This window comes from Coenobita brevimanus, chromosome 86 (genome assembly GCF_032717465.1).
Source record: "Coenobita brevimanus isolate Jiangsu-jjx chromosome 86, ASM3271746v2, whole genome shotgun sequence".
NCBI classification, from domain to species: domain Eukaryota; kingdom Metazoa; phylum Arthropoda; class Malacostraca; order Decapoda; family Coenobitidae; genus Coenobita; species Coenobita brevimanus.
The window spans coordinates 14,938,904-14,952,813 of record NC_137039.1 but is presented as its reverse complement, the minus strand read 5'-3'; the positions used below and the strand labels follow the sequence as shown (position 1 = coordinate 14,952,813).

The window sequence follows — 13,910 nt, the reverse complement described above, 5'->3', positions numbered from 1 at the left end:
CTCGGATTAACCTTGTTTCATGATGAGTTCTGCTTCTGTTGGTGTCTCATTCCGTATGAAATATTTTTGAATGTAGTGTTTATTTAGTATGCTCATAAATATCACTTTCTATAGAGTATTATTAAAATAACAGGTGCATATGATTTTTTCTTATGATAAATTTTGCAATGGGCGTGTTTCATATGTTTATAATTCCTTCTTATTCCTTTGTTGATGAAGATTTCAGGTATACACACACATGAAATGTTATTAAGCATCATTTTCCTCAAACATAATCATTGTTCTAAGTTGTAAGTGTCGTTTTTTGGTCGACTGTTTAGGTGTGGGGTAAAAACAGAGCAGACATTTAAACATCATATTTACACATTTCAAACGCTGAGTAAGACAGATGACATTGATTTGCGTTCTAGAAAATCATTTTTAATATTCCTTGGCATCCCCAGACGGCAGAGACAGGAATAATGCGTAATGTAGGAGACATCGACAGACAGGGTCGCTACAAGACAGTTTATGCAAAGGACTTCGTGAAGGTCTTTTCTACGTCGGTGCGACGAGGCAGCCATGTCATGATTGCAAGGGACATCATAGTGCAGAAAATGATGGCGCAGGACTTTTCTGAAACAGGTGAAAAATGGTTCTAACTACTTTGATAACAGTGGTGTCATTAAATTTTATTATTTCTAACAAAGTGTGATGTAACTACTAGTCTTTGGATCACACACAGACCCGCACATCAGTGCGGCACTTCATTTCTGTTTAGGTCCCCGCACAGTGATTATGTAATGCTTTTGCAGCTACGTTCTTCATCTCCTTCTTCTCCTTCTCCTCCCCCTCTTCCTCCTCATCATCATTTTCTTCTCCTCACTTCTTTTTCTTCACACGTCTCCCCTCCTCTTCCCCTTCCTCTTCCTCCTCCTCTTTCTCCGCCACTTCATCTTGTTCTTCTTCTTTTTCTTCCTCCTCCTCCTCTCCTTTTCCCCTTCCTCCTCCTTCTCCACTTCTTCTTCTTCTTCTCCTACGTCTTCTTCTTCTACACCTTCATCTTCGTCTTCTCACTTCATCGTCTTCTTTTACATCTTCTTTTTCTCCTCCTCCTCCTCCTCCACTTCTTTTTTTAATACACATAATTTTCATTTGGTATCGTTCCTTCATTCCTTCTTCAGTATAATTAGACATGGTACAGTTGTTCCTGGGACACACAACCTTAAAACATAATTTTGTTACCTCATTTTCTTATATGCCTACTAATAATCGTGCCAGTTTGTAGAGATGTATGTCAGTGTATTGTAGTTATGCAGACACCATGCTGTATTTCCTTGGTAATATTGGCAGTTTTTCATTATGAAAAATTGTACCTAAGAGTGTGAATCGACAGAGAGGCATTTTCTAAAATTTCTTGAAAAGTTGGTGGCCAGTTTCCCTCAAAACATGACGCCATTTTTTTTCCCACCACTCTTCTTAGTAAGATCAACTGGATACTTGCCAAGGTAGAGCACGCCAAGTGGTTTTTCCATAATTTCTTAGGCCCTAATTCAAGACGACGATTTAACCCTCAGGTTTGAGGTTACTTCAAACAACAGATTAGGGATTATTCGATCCCAGATGACAGCCTAGAGGTCAGCTATATTCAAGTCCCTGGCTTCCACACAGATAATCCGATACTGAGTAATCCTGGACTTAATCCTCAGACTGATGCACGCATTCGGATACTGTGATGACAGCCGATCAGCACGCGTTTTTAGCTTAACTGAGATTTAAATGTGACAGGAATAACAACGTCTAAAGAAAAAGAAATGTCTGTCGCTGCCCTGTTAGTGGGTTTATTTTATTTATTTATTTATTTTTTTTATGTGTCCGACTTCTGGACATAGGCTTCACAGCCTGCTCTCAAGGCCCAGTAGTCCTCCTACATACCATACACCTCTACATGTCACCACTTCGGCGCTAACACCCACCGTCCTTATTGAATACATGCTAGGGCTGTCTCATACAGGACTGGTGTATTGGTATTAGCGGGGGTACTTTTATGACATGTCGGCGGGTTAACTGGTAGATCAGGAAAGTCTGCTTTTATGAAATTCAAATCCTTAAACTGTTCCATGCCCCAGCCGGGATTCGAACCTGGGTCCATCAGGACTGCAGGCCGCCTCTCTACCGATTCAGCCTTATGACAACCATTATCCAATATTTAACGAAATATTGCTACAGTGCCAATGAATGAAAATATTAATAATAACTAGTTATCTGTTCTTATTGTGAAGCAACAATAAAGTAGCTTCACATATATATATATATATATATATATATATATATATATAAATATATATATATATATATAATATCTGAAGACCTTAAGGTGACTTCTTGTGTAACAGCAAGCTCTCATCACAAAGGTATCGAAGAATGCATGTGCAAATGCTACGTTTGTCTCAGTAACTAGCTAACTGTATGCTTAATTGTAACCATATTCCTTTCAGATCGTAAGAGTGACCACAACTATACATCTGGAAAGTTACTGCTTAAAAAAACTTTTGTGTTTTTTTCTAAAATTTGTTGCAAGACAAAAAAAATGACCAGATTTGAATTTGGTACTTTCCACTGGGCTAAATGGCAAAAAATTAAGTCAGAACTATTCAGCAAACATTTCTCTCACAGGTTTTTCAACCAAAAAGCTGTATCTCAATTAGTTTCAGAGATATTTCAATTTCAAATATGCAATTTATAAAATAAAAATGAGTAAATGACCTTCAAAAATAGGTCAAGGGAATTCATTTTTGGCATAAGGGCTTGGGTTACACTAGGACACCTAAATGTATAATATTATCATGATCGAAAAAATAAGTGCCAAGAAAAAAATAATGGTGACGAAAACAGGAAGCTTCACTGTTTATATAGTGAGGCTTATCGAAAAAAAATCCACGACTGCTCACGAATGATGAACAATGGAGTGTAGAGGGTGCTACAATCGTGACAAGAACCTGTTGATTTGATCCTCAAATATTTTCCAAAATTACTGTGTCTTGTGAACTCTGTTAGCCTACAAACCCATTAGACAAATCCCTGAAGGTACTGTGACTTTGTGCACAGCAGTCATATTCTTCAATGACAGTGATTTGAGTTTATAATCCAGATAGTATAATATACCTACCTCCCTGTCAAATTTTGTACCAAGTTGGAGCATGTGCACTGAAGTGACGCTTATAGACCTTTTCCAGTGACATCTACAGAAATCACGTGATTTTGTTCATGACTCCATATTGGACGGCAAACTCCTCGCAGTAATGGCTGTTCAGAGAGCGCTGTCAGAGATGAAATTGTCAGATATATGCAGAAATCTGAATCAATGCCACCAAGATCTGTACAGGAACAAGATACAGTGTTTGGGGCTAGAGCCTTACACCATTTCTGGGGAGAAATTCACCAGTTTCAAGGGCTGGGGACTGAAACTAGATCTCTGATATGGCGATCTCTATCACTGTTATTTGGTAAACACTCCAACAAAGTTCACTGGGGCATCATTCAAGGTAAACAGACATTTCATATTGTATATGCACAATGTAGATAGCTGGAACTGACATAAGGTACTTGTAAATCGTCTTGGTAATCAGTAAGTTATTGACATGGGGCCATTGGAGGAGGAGCTGTATACACTGACTAATCGAATAGTAAATGAATGGAATAGGTTTCCCAGTAAGGTACCCTCGTTGCTGCCCCCTGTTTAGAAAGTTTCAAGTATAGGCTAGATAAGCATATGACAGGTATGGGATGCATACAAAATTTGTCATTCTTACAGTCACACTCCTGTGAGAGCTGCCTAGCATGGGCCTTTATGGGCTATTGTAGGGAGGGAAAATTAGTCACACTCTTATGGGAGCTGTCTAGCATGGGCCTATTGGCCTACTGCAGTTATCGTTTCTTCTTAATCATCAAGTTAGGTCCTAAGTTAGGTTTGGTTAGGTTAGGTTGGTTGGGTTAGCTTGGTTTGGAATTAAAAAAAGAGTAATTTCCGACAAAAATAAATATCAGATTCAAATTAATCACACTATAAAGCATTAAAAATGGAAATTTTAAGCTTCCAGGTGCTTTGCATGTAATTCTGGAAATTTACCAAAAAATTTACTAATTTTGGAAATTTCAGTAATTACAGGCCTAGATACATACACACAGCCTATATAGTGTATGTTTAGTTTTACATAAAATGCATAATTGATAGTATATGCCAAAAAAGTCAAAATTACTCTTGAAGTAACTTTTACATTACAACTGAAACATAACATTGGCACAGATTTAAATTAAGGTAATTTATTTCATGCTGATGATTAGGCTACCGCAACATAAAACTAAAAGACTTCAACAATATAGTTTTAATGATTTTAGCAATTTATATTAACAAAAAATCTTACTAGCTTCATACCTGGTAAAAGATCAATATAGGGGGCTGTTGATGTAAGTACATTATTTATCCTTTTATTTGTAATTAAAGTATTTTTGATTGAACTGGAGCATGTATATATTGAAAGTTTTGCTTTCTGTGGAGCAAGATTGATTTCTAAATAAAACAGAAAATTATAAATAGTAGTACTAGTAATTATGCTTCAGTTGTAATTGAAATACTGTTCAGCACACAGGCTCACAGTGGTATATAGCAGTTTTATACTGAAATGTTGAACAATGTTCTATACTGCACTATTATTAAATTCATCCACCATGACACAAATATCAGTTACAAATGAATCACACTGAAAAACATTGAAACAAATAAAAATATAAGCTTTAACCTAACCTAACCTAACTTAACCTAACTCCCTTACCAAACCTAACCTAACTTAACCTAACTTCCTTACCAAACCTAACTTTAAGTATGACCTAACCTGTAATTTGATCGGTTTTACTTATGCATCTAACATTCTTATTCATCACTGCTATGTCCGATTTGGTTTCGGTGAATCTCTGGAATAAAAACAAAACAAGGCCAGTGACATGGACCCTCCCCCTCTTTTCCCACGCACACACATAGCCGTGTGGATCGTTTGCTTTGTGACATTAACATAGTTAGAATATCCCATGACACCTACAACTGCTAACAATGGTAAATATGCCCGTGTCTGCTTACAAATCATCGGCTCACCTGATATGAAATGCTTGCTACAGAGGCGGGAGTAGGCTGTCAGCTGCCAATTTTCCCTCTTCATGGCAGCTATTCAGTTCTGTCACCTTTCATCATTGGCCAGAAACCGGTAGAAGTATACCCCACTTCCAGTTTTCTACCTTGCCTTATAGCCTTAGGCACACTAGTGGAATATCATTGTGGATTCTGCAATTCGCTTCCTCTAGACGTCCGACAATTTGCCGTCCAATATGGCGCCGTAAACAAAAGTCACATGATTCGTGACGTCACGTAGAAAAAATCTATTAATGCTGAAAAAGGGAAACTAAACAACAACAAACACCGTACTACTGGACGAAATATGGCACCTGAGAGATGAGGTGTCACAACTCAAGTCAGTGATGAATGAAGTAAGGCAACTTTCGTAACGACTGGATGATGCTTACAATATAATCACCAACCAAAATTTTTGGAAACACTGGACGCCTATGAACGAAGAAAGAACTTCATCATCTAGGAAATGAACGATGATGACTCATTAGGTGAAGACGATGTTGCCAAGCTGAAGACGGTGGTAGAGGCGGCTGGATTACCAGATACTGAAGATCCAGCTGTATGGGAGATAAGAAGAATGGGACAGCTTAACGACTGGAGGAATCTTCCACTTTGCATCAAAGTCGAAAGCCAGGAGGTAAGAAACGCAGCACTGGCTCATGCTATGAAGCTGAAGAGTGCAAGGGAAGACCTATCATCATTGTACATCTAGAAGGACTTACACCCTTCTGTCAGGAAAGAAATGGTTAGATTGCGTGAACAAGAACGAGAAGAACAAACCTGAAAATGGTGAGCTGAATATTGCTTATGACAGGTAAAACCGCTTGTTAAATATATATATATATATATATATATATATATATATATATATATATATATATATATATATATATATACCGGAAATGAAGACGGTGGAAAAACAAATGAATAAAAAAACAATCCATACACCAGGTTACAGACGTCCTCCAGTCATTTAAAAAACTGTAACAGTTGGCCTTGAGCAGCTGTAGGCTGAAATTTGGGGGGATACTATTTTGGGGGTGCGAGTTCCAAAGAGACAGAGTTTGAAGAAGAGTAGAATTTTGATAGGCAGAACTCTGCAATATGGCAGTGTGACAGTCCAGTCATGGGCACTACCAGATGCCTGTGTAGGCGTGGAGAAGTGGCACAATGGATGCAACTTTGCCAGACCATTCGACATAAAAGTATCTGTAAAAAAATGCGATGGAGGCAACATTCCTTCTTGCTTGAAGGGGAGGTAGTTAATTTGTAATAGGAAGGCTATTAATAATTCTTACAGATATGTTCTGAATTTTGTCCACATGAATCAGTGCAACCTCTCCACATCCACTCCATTAGGGTGAACAATATTCCAGGTGAGAGCACAAATGACTCTTGCAATTTTAGCCAACTGCTTGCCAATGAAGAAGCTGTTGATTCTGTACAATAACCCAAGTTTCTTTGAAGCGGTTTTAGCAAGTGATCTAACATGAGAGGTCCAGCTGAGGACATTGTGAAGTGAAACACCGAGAAGTTCAATACTTTTAGAGATAGGAATTCCAGCATTGAAGGTAATGTAGGAATCAGGCAATATCTGTCTTAATAAATTGTATATTTTCAGTTTTCCAAGTGTTGAATAAGAGAATGTTGTTTTGATCTTAGATTTGTCCTGATTTATGGAGACTGCTGTACTGAGGTGTGAATTAGAGATATTAAACTTTGCGAATGTGTGTTTTGTAATGTATGGGGCCGGCAGGGTCTTCATCCAGATCAAATAACAAAGATAGGGCAGGGAAAACAGCGTGCCAGCTACGCCATGTTTATTCTAGTTAACATAGCACTCACTAGGTGGCTCCTTACACAGTACGGTACAAAATAGGTACGGTATGATACATGGGACCGTAAACAATACAATTGGTCCAGATACCACATGTTTAAGCGTGAATGAACTGTGAAGTGTTGAGCCATAGACATATGAGTGAATTGGATTATGGGTGACAGATAAGATCATTAATGTGAATAATGATGAGAGCTGAAGCCAGGACTGATACTTGTGTCATGCTAGCATTAATCGAGTGGAAATGGGAATATATATATTCTACTTTTACTCCTGTCTTTGTCACTAAAAAATGAGGAAATTGGTGGAACAAACGATGAAAGGCCATAGCAAGGGAGTTTGGACAGCCCAGAACAGTGCCACACTGTCAAAAGATTTAGAAACATCATGGGCTACTGCATGGGTTTCTCCATGTTAGTCAGTTGACTGATGGATGGTATGAGTCATGAAGTTGAGTATATCAACAGTGGATCTTTCGTGGCGCAAACCATACGGTCTGTTACTAATTAAGTTGTTAGAATAAAAATATTTTTATCAATGTGTTCATTAATTATTATCTCAAATACTGTACTCTACCAAGAGGAGATATGATAGTGACTGGTCTGAATCAGAAGAGTCAGAGGAATTTCCTCTCTTCAGAATTTGGTGGGTATTGGCTTCTTTCCATGAAATAGGGAATGAAGTATTACGGATGCTTAGTCTGAAAAATTTACTACAACGGGAGAAAATTCTGGAGATACTTTCTGAAAACAGGTGGAGGAATTCCATTTGTACATGGAGCATTATTGGTTGATAAACTGGCTAGAATGGATTTTACATATCCAGTTTGTATCTTAAAAGGAGTAATTTCGGGAAAGTCAGGTTCTAGTATAAGGACACTCTGACTTCCTCTTAGGCAGAATTTCTGGCAAACGTACTAGCAAGAATCTTCGCCTTTCCACATGGGTCATTTATTTTGTTACCATCAGAAGGTTTTGTTGGGGAATAGGTGATGACTTGTTGAAGTTATTACTGAAAGAATTGAAATTTGACCAGAATATTCTGTTGTCGTTAGGACTGTTTAAGAATTTAGATGCTTGGTTGTAAAGAAAGTTTGAGTTCATGAGATTTATTACTGCTTTTGAATGGTTTGTGACAATTTTAAATTGACTGAGGAATTCAGACTTTTTTAAACTTTAAGTTATATGCTAAGGTGTTTTGTGTTGTTGCTCTGACACAATTGCTGTCAAGCCACTTTGGGGAGTCTATGATCTTTTAGGAAACTGTTCATTGAGTATGAACAATTCCAAAAAGTTTTAACAGTTTAAATATAGTCTCTGATGTGAGCCTAGGTAGAACTGATGTTAGTGGAGAAGAAAGACTGACGTGGAATTTCAGCGAGATAATTTCCAAATCCACCCCAGTCTGCCCTATCAAAGTGCCATTTGATCACTCTGACAGTTCAGAAAGGGGGGGTTTGTGGCAACTGACTAATGAGGCATTGATGAGCTTGCGGTTGGAGGATGCAAATGGTGACAGTACTTTGTCAGGAATACCGGTAGGTCCATGAGACTGGCATTATGGTCAGAATTAACTGGTATTCTGTTTGGTTGGTTTACCAATTAAGCGATATTAATGAATTCTGCAAACAGCTCTCAGTGTAGACCAGTCAGTCATGGCAGAATGCTATAGCCATCCTTCATTATGGGCGTTAAAAACACCTAAAACGGTAATTTCAGTGGTAAGGTTAAGGCTGGTCAATTGTGTGAATATGGGGTCAAATATGATGGGTTTTGAAGAAGCATCGGGGAAACGATAAACTATTCTGATGTATCTGGCAATATTTAGGTCATTAAGTTGGTATAACGTATAACCAAAGTGGATCTGTAACTTCAGATCATACAGAAAAGATTAAACTTTTCTCATGGAACATAGGAGGATTGAGAGATAAGCCACAAGATCATAACATTGTAAGCTTTCTGTTAACTTTCCACATAAAATGGTTGCTTGAAACTAAAACAAGCCAAAGTATTAGTGTACTTGGGTCCATTGTCTATTCTAAACCTTGAACGAATGGAGAACACCATGGAGGTATTATGCACTGCATTAAGAATTCTCTTTCAGCATTACTGAAGAGTGTAGACATGAGTTATGAGGGACAGATTTGGGTAGCACCGCTTTGATTCTCTGGTGTTAGGTTTGGTGGCATGTATATACCTTCCGAGGATTCACTCTACTATATTTCTCTGTTCGGTGCTCTTAATAACAAATGTGGTCAATGAAAGACATGTAATCGTAATGGAGACTTTAATGCCCAAGTTGCTAATCCACCAATTTTGGACGCAGTGAATGCAATAGATGGGTATAATGGGATTAAAGATATGACAGTAAATAGCCATGGAAGATGGACACACATTTGTAAAACTAATTCTTTAGTACTGACCAACCATTTGTTATACAAATATCAGGCTTGGGGGAAACTTGTCTTATAGAAAAAAAATGGTAACTGGAGATCTGAAATTGATTTATGGCTGTTGAAAAGTCATGTTGTAGATGTAATAAAAAAAAAAAAAATGAAGTGAATCAGGGCATTAAGGGATCTGATCATGCACCACATGCTGCAGACGTAGGTATAACCGACCGTGTATATATTCCTGCACCAATGATTTTGGAGTGAACACAAATTTAGGTCAGCTATACCATATATCAATGCTAATCATCTGAAGAGTGTTTCCCATAATGCACCAGCTGCTGTAGATGTAGATATAACCGACTGTGTACGTATACCTGCACCACTGATTTTGGAGTGAGCACAAAATTTAGGTCAGCCATACCATAAACCATGAAATGATGTAATGCATGCAAACCACCCTCTATAATGTCCAAGATGAGTAGCTGTCTGGTGTGGTAGATGAAGGTTACATCCCAGTCCCACACTGCCACAGGTTGCAACAGCAGTAGTACAGTATAGGAAGAACGTTGCCCAGTGAGTTGTTCTTCCTATGGTCAGCCTTTCGGTGTACAGCACACAAGATCAGCTCAGGTGTCATATATAAACACTGGCTTCTTAAGTTCACTGTCTTTATTTTCCAAGTAATTACACTTAATGCTTTCCAACTTCACTTCACTGTTTTCACAAGTACCTAAAATATACTGCACTGCACTGACACTGAACTACATTCAAACTGAACTAAAAACTGACTGAACTTGCTCTAGTCTCTTCCCCATCCTTATATAAGCTTGCATCGTTCTAGAATGATCTACATTTCTCCACAGTTCTGGTGTATTCCAGAGAGCATCAGTTACAACAGTTACCAACTCAGAGACATCAGAAACATGCCAAGATTGTCTTACATTACATATTTAGCTTAACTTAAATTAAAATACATAATTTAATAATCACATAAATAAAACATTATCAAGAAAAAGAGCACAAAAAATAATGCATAACTTACAAAACAACTATATTCACAAACAGGAGGCAAACTGGCAACTCTGACTCGTACTGGAACTACGGTAAACATTGGGAATCAGTGAGAAACTTCCAGACTACCTAACTAGAAAATCTCGCTTCTCAGCACTACCCACCCCTAAGTTCTTTGTTGTCCCAACAAAACTACACAATGTGTACAAACATAATTAATCGTAATGAAACATTTAACTATACACAAAATAATCCTTCAACTTATCAGGCCTTCCTTTATGCCACTTCTGATGATGTCCTTGCTCCTCCACACAGTCCACTCCTCCTGAAAGGTCTTGGTCCTCTTCCTGATTCACTTCATTCCTCGGGAAACTGTCACCATCCTCTTGCACTTCAGCTCCTTGGTCCTCCTCAACATCTACGGCTGCAGGAGAGCAGGATTCCTCGGAGTCGTCCCAGCTGTACTGTCCTGGTCCATGGTACTGCCACAATTGGTTCACATGTACCACCTTTGGGCGAGACTTCCTGCCTCCCCAAATCTGATATGCTACGTCTGATAGGGGGTCCAACACAGTGTAAGGCCCATCCCATGGACACTGCACCTTCTTTTGCTGAGAATTGTATAACCAAACTTGGTCACCAGCCTTGAAGCTTACCTCATTTGCCTTTGCATCATACTTTCACTTCATCACCTCTCCTGAAAACTTGACGGCTCCTTGCACTTGATGATGTACCTCAGCCAGCCATTCTTGAAGATGCTTCACATAGCTGGAGGTATCGGTAGGCAGCTCTTCACCACGTGGTTTTCCCATTAACAAGTCACCAGGTAAGCATAACTCGTGGATCACCATTAGTTTTGCAGGGGTGTAGCCGGTAGACTTATGGGATGCAGACCGATATGCCATCAACAACGTAGGTAATTTCTCCATTCTGTTTGTCCATCTATGCAGTACCTGGCCAGTTCTTGTCCTAGGGTCCAATTGAATTTCTCCACCATCCCATCTGACTGTGGCCTTAGTGGGGTCGTCCTGGTCTTCTTGATCCCCAGAAACTTGCAGCACTCAAGGAACACAGCAGACTCGAAGTTTCTCTCCTGGTCTGAATGTAGCTCTTGTGGCATCCCAAAATGACAGAAAAACTGGTCAACCAATACCTGAGCAACAGTCGCAGCCTCTTGATCAGGGATAGCATAGGCTTCTGGCCACTGTGTGAAGTAGTCCGTGGCAACACTTATATACTAGTTTCCTCTTTCAGTGAGGGGCAGAGGTCCAGCAATGTCCACCGCGATTCTTTCCATCGGTGCACCCACTTGGTACAGCTGAAGAGGGGCACACCCACGTTTCTTGGGACCCTTCTTGGCACAGCATACATCACAGGCCCGACACCACTCTTCAACATCCTGGTGCATGCCAATCCAGTAGAACCTGTCACAGCTGGCTGAGAGTTTTCTTCACTCCCAGGTGCCCACTAGTGATCTGGTTATGAGACTCATCCAAGATCCCAGACCTCATTTTCTTCAAAACCACCAGTTGCCTGTACTTGCTGAGGCCATTGGGTGTCTTCCATTGATGCCCCAGAAGTCCGTTGTGCAAGTGAAGAAGGTCCCGCTGACTCCAGTAGCTCTTTTTCGGAGGGCTGCATCTAGAAACCTCTTCCCAAGATGGTCACACTGTGCTCTGCTGCAGCCACTCTAGCACTTATTGTAAATCTTCATTTTCCATCTGCATCATCTTCAGGTCTTCTGCATCTGACTCTGGCCCTGTCACAACAGTACAGCGGCATCTCTTGCCAAAATTCCCATTCCTTCTATGCTACTTGCTGTCTTTTCTTCCGTCCTCTCGGACACTATTCATCAAGGTTCTCCTGTATTTCCTCAGTGGTGGGGCTTCTTGGGAAAAGCTGGTTGGTTGTTGCCTCTTATCACCAACCTTTACTAATTTACCCTCTTCCTTCTTATATGGATACTCATAGCTGAAGTGTCCCACCTCATCACATGTCCAACACCCGTTTGTCGCAATCGGTGATTTCCTTGCACTGCTCTGTTCTTACTTCTTATTCCATTTGTAACAATCCACCTTCTTGTGTCACAGCTTCCCATAGAACCAGCAGCATCCTCTGGTCTTCTGTTCTCTCTTCCACTTGTTGGAATCCACTTTCCGATGTTCTGGCTTCTTACAGTACCAGCAACTTCTTTGAGTTTTTCCTCTACACATACCTGCCCCTCTCTTGCCTTTAATCCTGCACTATGACCTATCCGAAAAGTGGATGTACTGGACCTGACGTAGGTCTCAATTTCTAAAGCCCTGGCTAGTGCTTCATGAATGCTTCTGGGTTGTGCCTGCTTCACTTGCACTTTCAACTCTGCTGTGTCTAGAGCATTGACGAACTGATCCCTCAGAAGAATAGCCAACAGGTTAAGTGCTGCTCCAGGGTACACTTTGTATACCATACTCTCCAGGTCATGAGCAAGCTGCTGTAGGTATTCTCCTCAAGCTGTACATGGCTCCGGAATCTTACTCTGTAAACCTCAGTCTGATACATGGTCCCATATCTGTGCTCCAGCAATTTTACTAGGGACTGATAACTGTTCCTATCAATCACTGACATCTGGCCCAGAATTTCCATTGTGGCACCCTTAAGGCTAGTAGCAAGCTGCTCTGCCTCTGCCCATCATCCCAACCATTCTGAGCAGCTAGTAAGTCAAACTGTGCATGGTAAGCTTCCCAAGATACTCTACCATCAAATTCCTGAGGTATCTTTTTAACCCGCGCCGTCCCGGCGACGTGAATTAACGTCCGCACTGATGTGCACTCATGTCCCGGTGACGTGAATTAACGTGGCAACATTGCAAGGTCCCTAATTTGCACAATTTTCAATTTTTGCGAGTGATTTTGCGAGTGCTTTTGGCACGTATACACGGGACACCTTCCTCTATTCCTCTACAAGATGCCAAGCAGGGACAATGCCTTACACCGCATAATCTCTACCCCCCCCTGCATGCCATTGTCTCGGCAATTCACCTGTTACCAGTGACCTGGCCAATAAAGACATTCAGGGGCAGAGTGATTCCCCAATCGATGACAATGTGGAGGACAGAGTTTACATAGCATTAGAGGAAGAAACAGTCAGAAATGATGATCAGGTAATGTGGGAAAAAAAGGTCATGAATGGTGATGAGTTAGTGAGTGAAACAATGTATATAATGCCTATATTACTGTTTGAAAACCAATATACTCTTGTACTACATATAAATTCGTACCAAGTAAATAAATAAATACTGTTTATGATTGGATAAAATAGTTACCCTCCCATAGAACTCGTTTTCTTTGGTCCCAGTCTGTTAGAAAACCCAGTCAGGTAAGGAAGTACTCGTACCTAATCGAGTATTTTAAACCTCAGGTGAGCGATTTCTCTATGAATTTTCGATGTTTCTCACCAAAAGCGAATGTTTGAGCCAAAAAAAAGGTCCAAAAATGTTGGGACTGGGGCGTACCACTGCCCAGAAAATG

The 13,910-nt window shown here is 40.0% G+C and overlaps 1 protein-coding gene across 1 annotated transcript in view; it reads left to right on the top strand.

Moving 5' to 3' along the window:
* The window catches only part of LOC145410575 (putative glutamate receptor), a 145,515-nt gene that overhangs the window by 85,955 nt on the left and 45,650 nt on the right, over window positions 1-13,910 (top strand). The window contains exon 3 of the mRNA XM_080280691.1: window positions 444-624. Within this exon, the coding sequence (XP_080136817.1) occupies window positions 444-624 (181 nt within the window). The remainder of the gene's footprint in view (window positions 1-443; window positions 625-13,910) is intronic.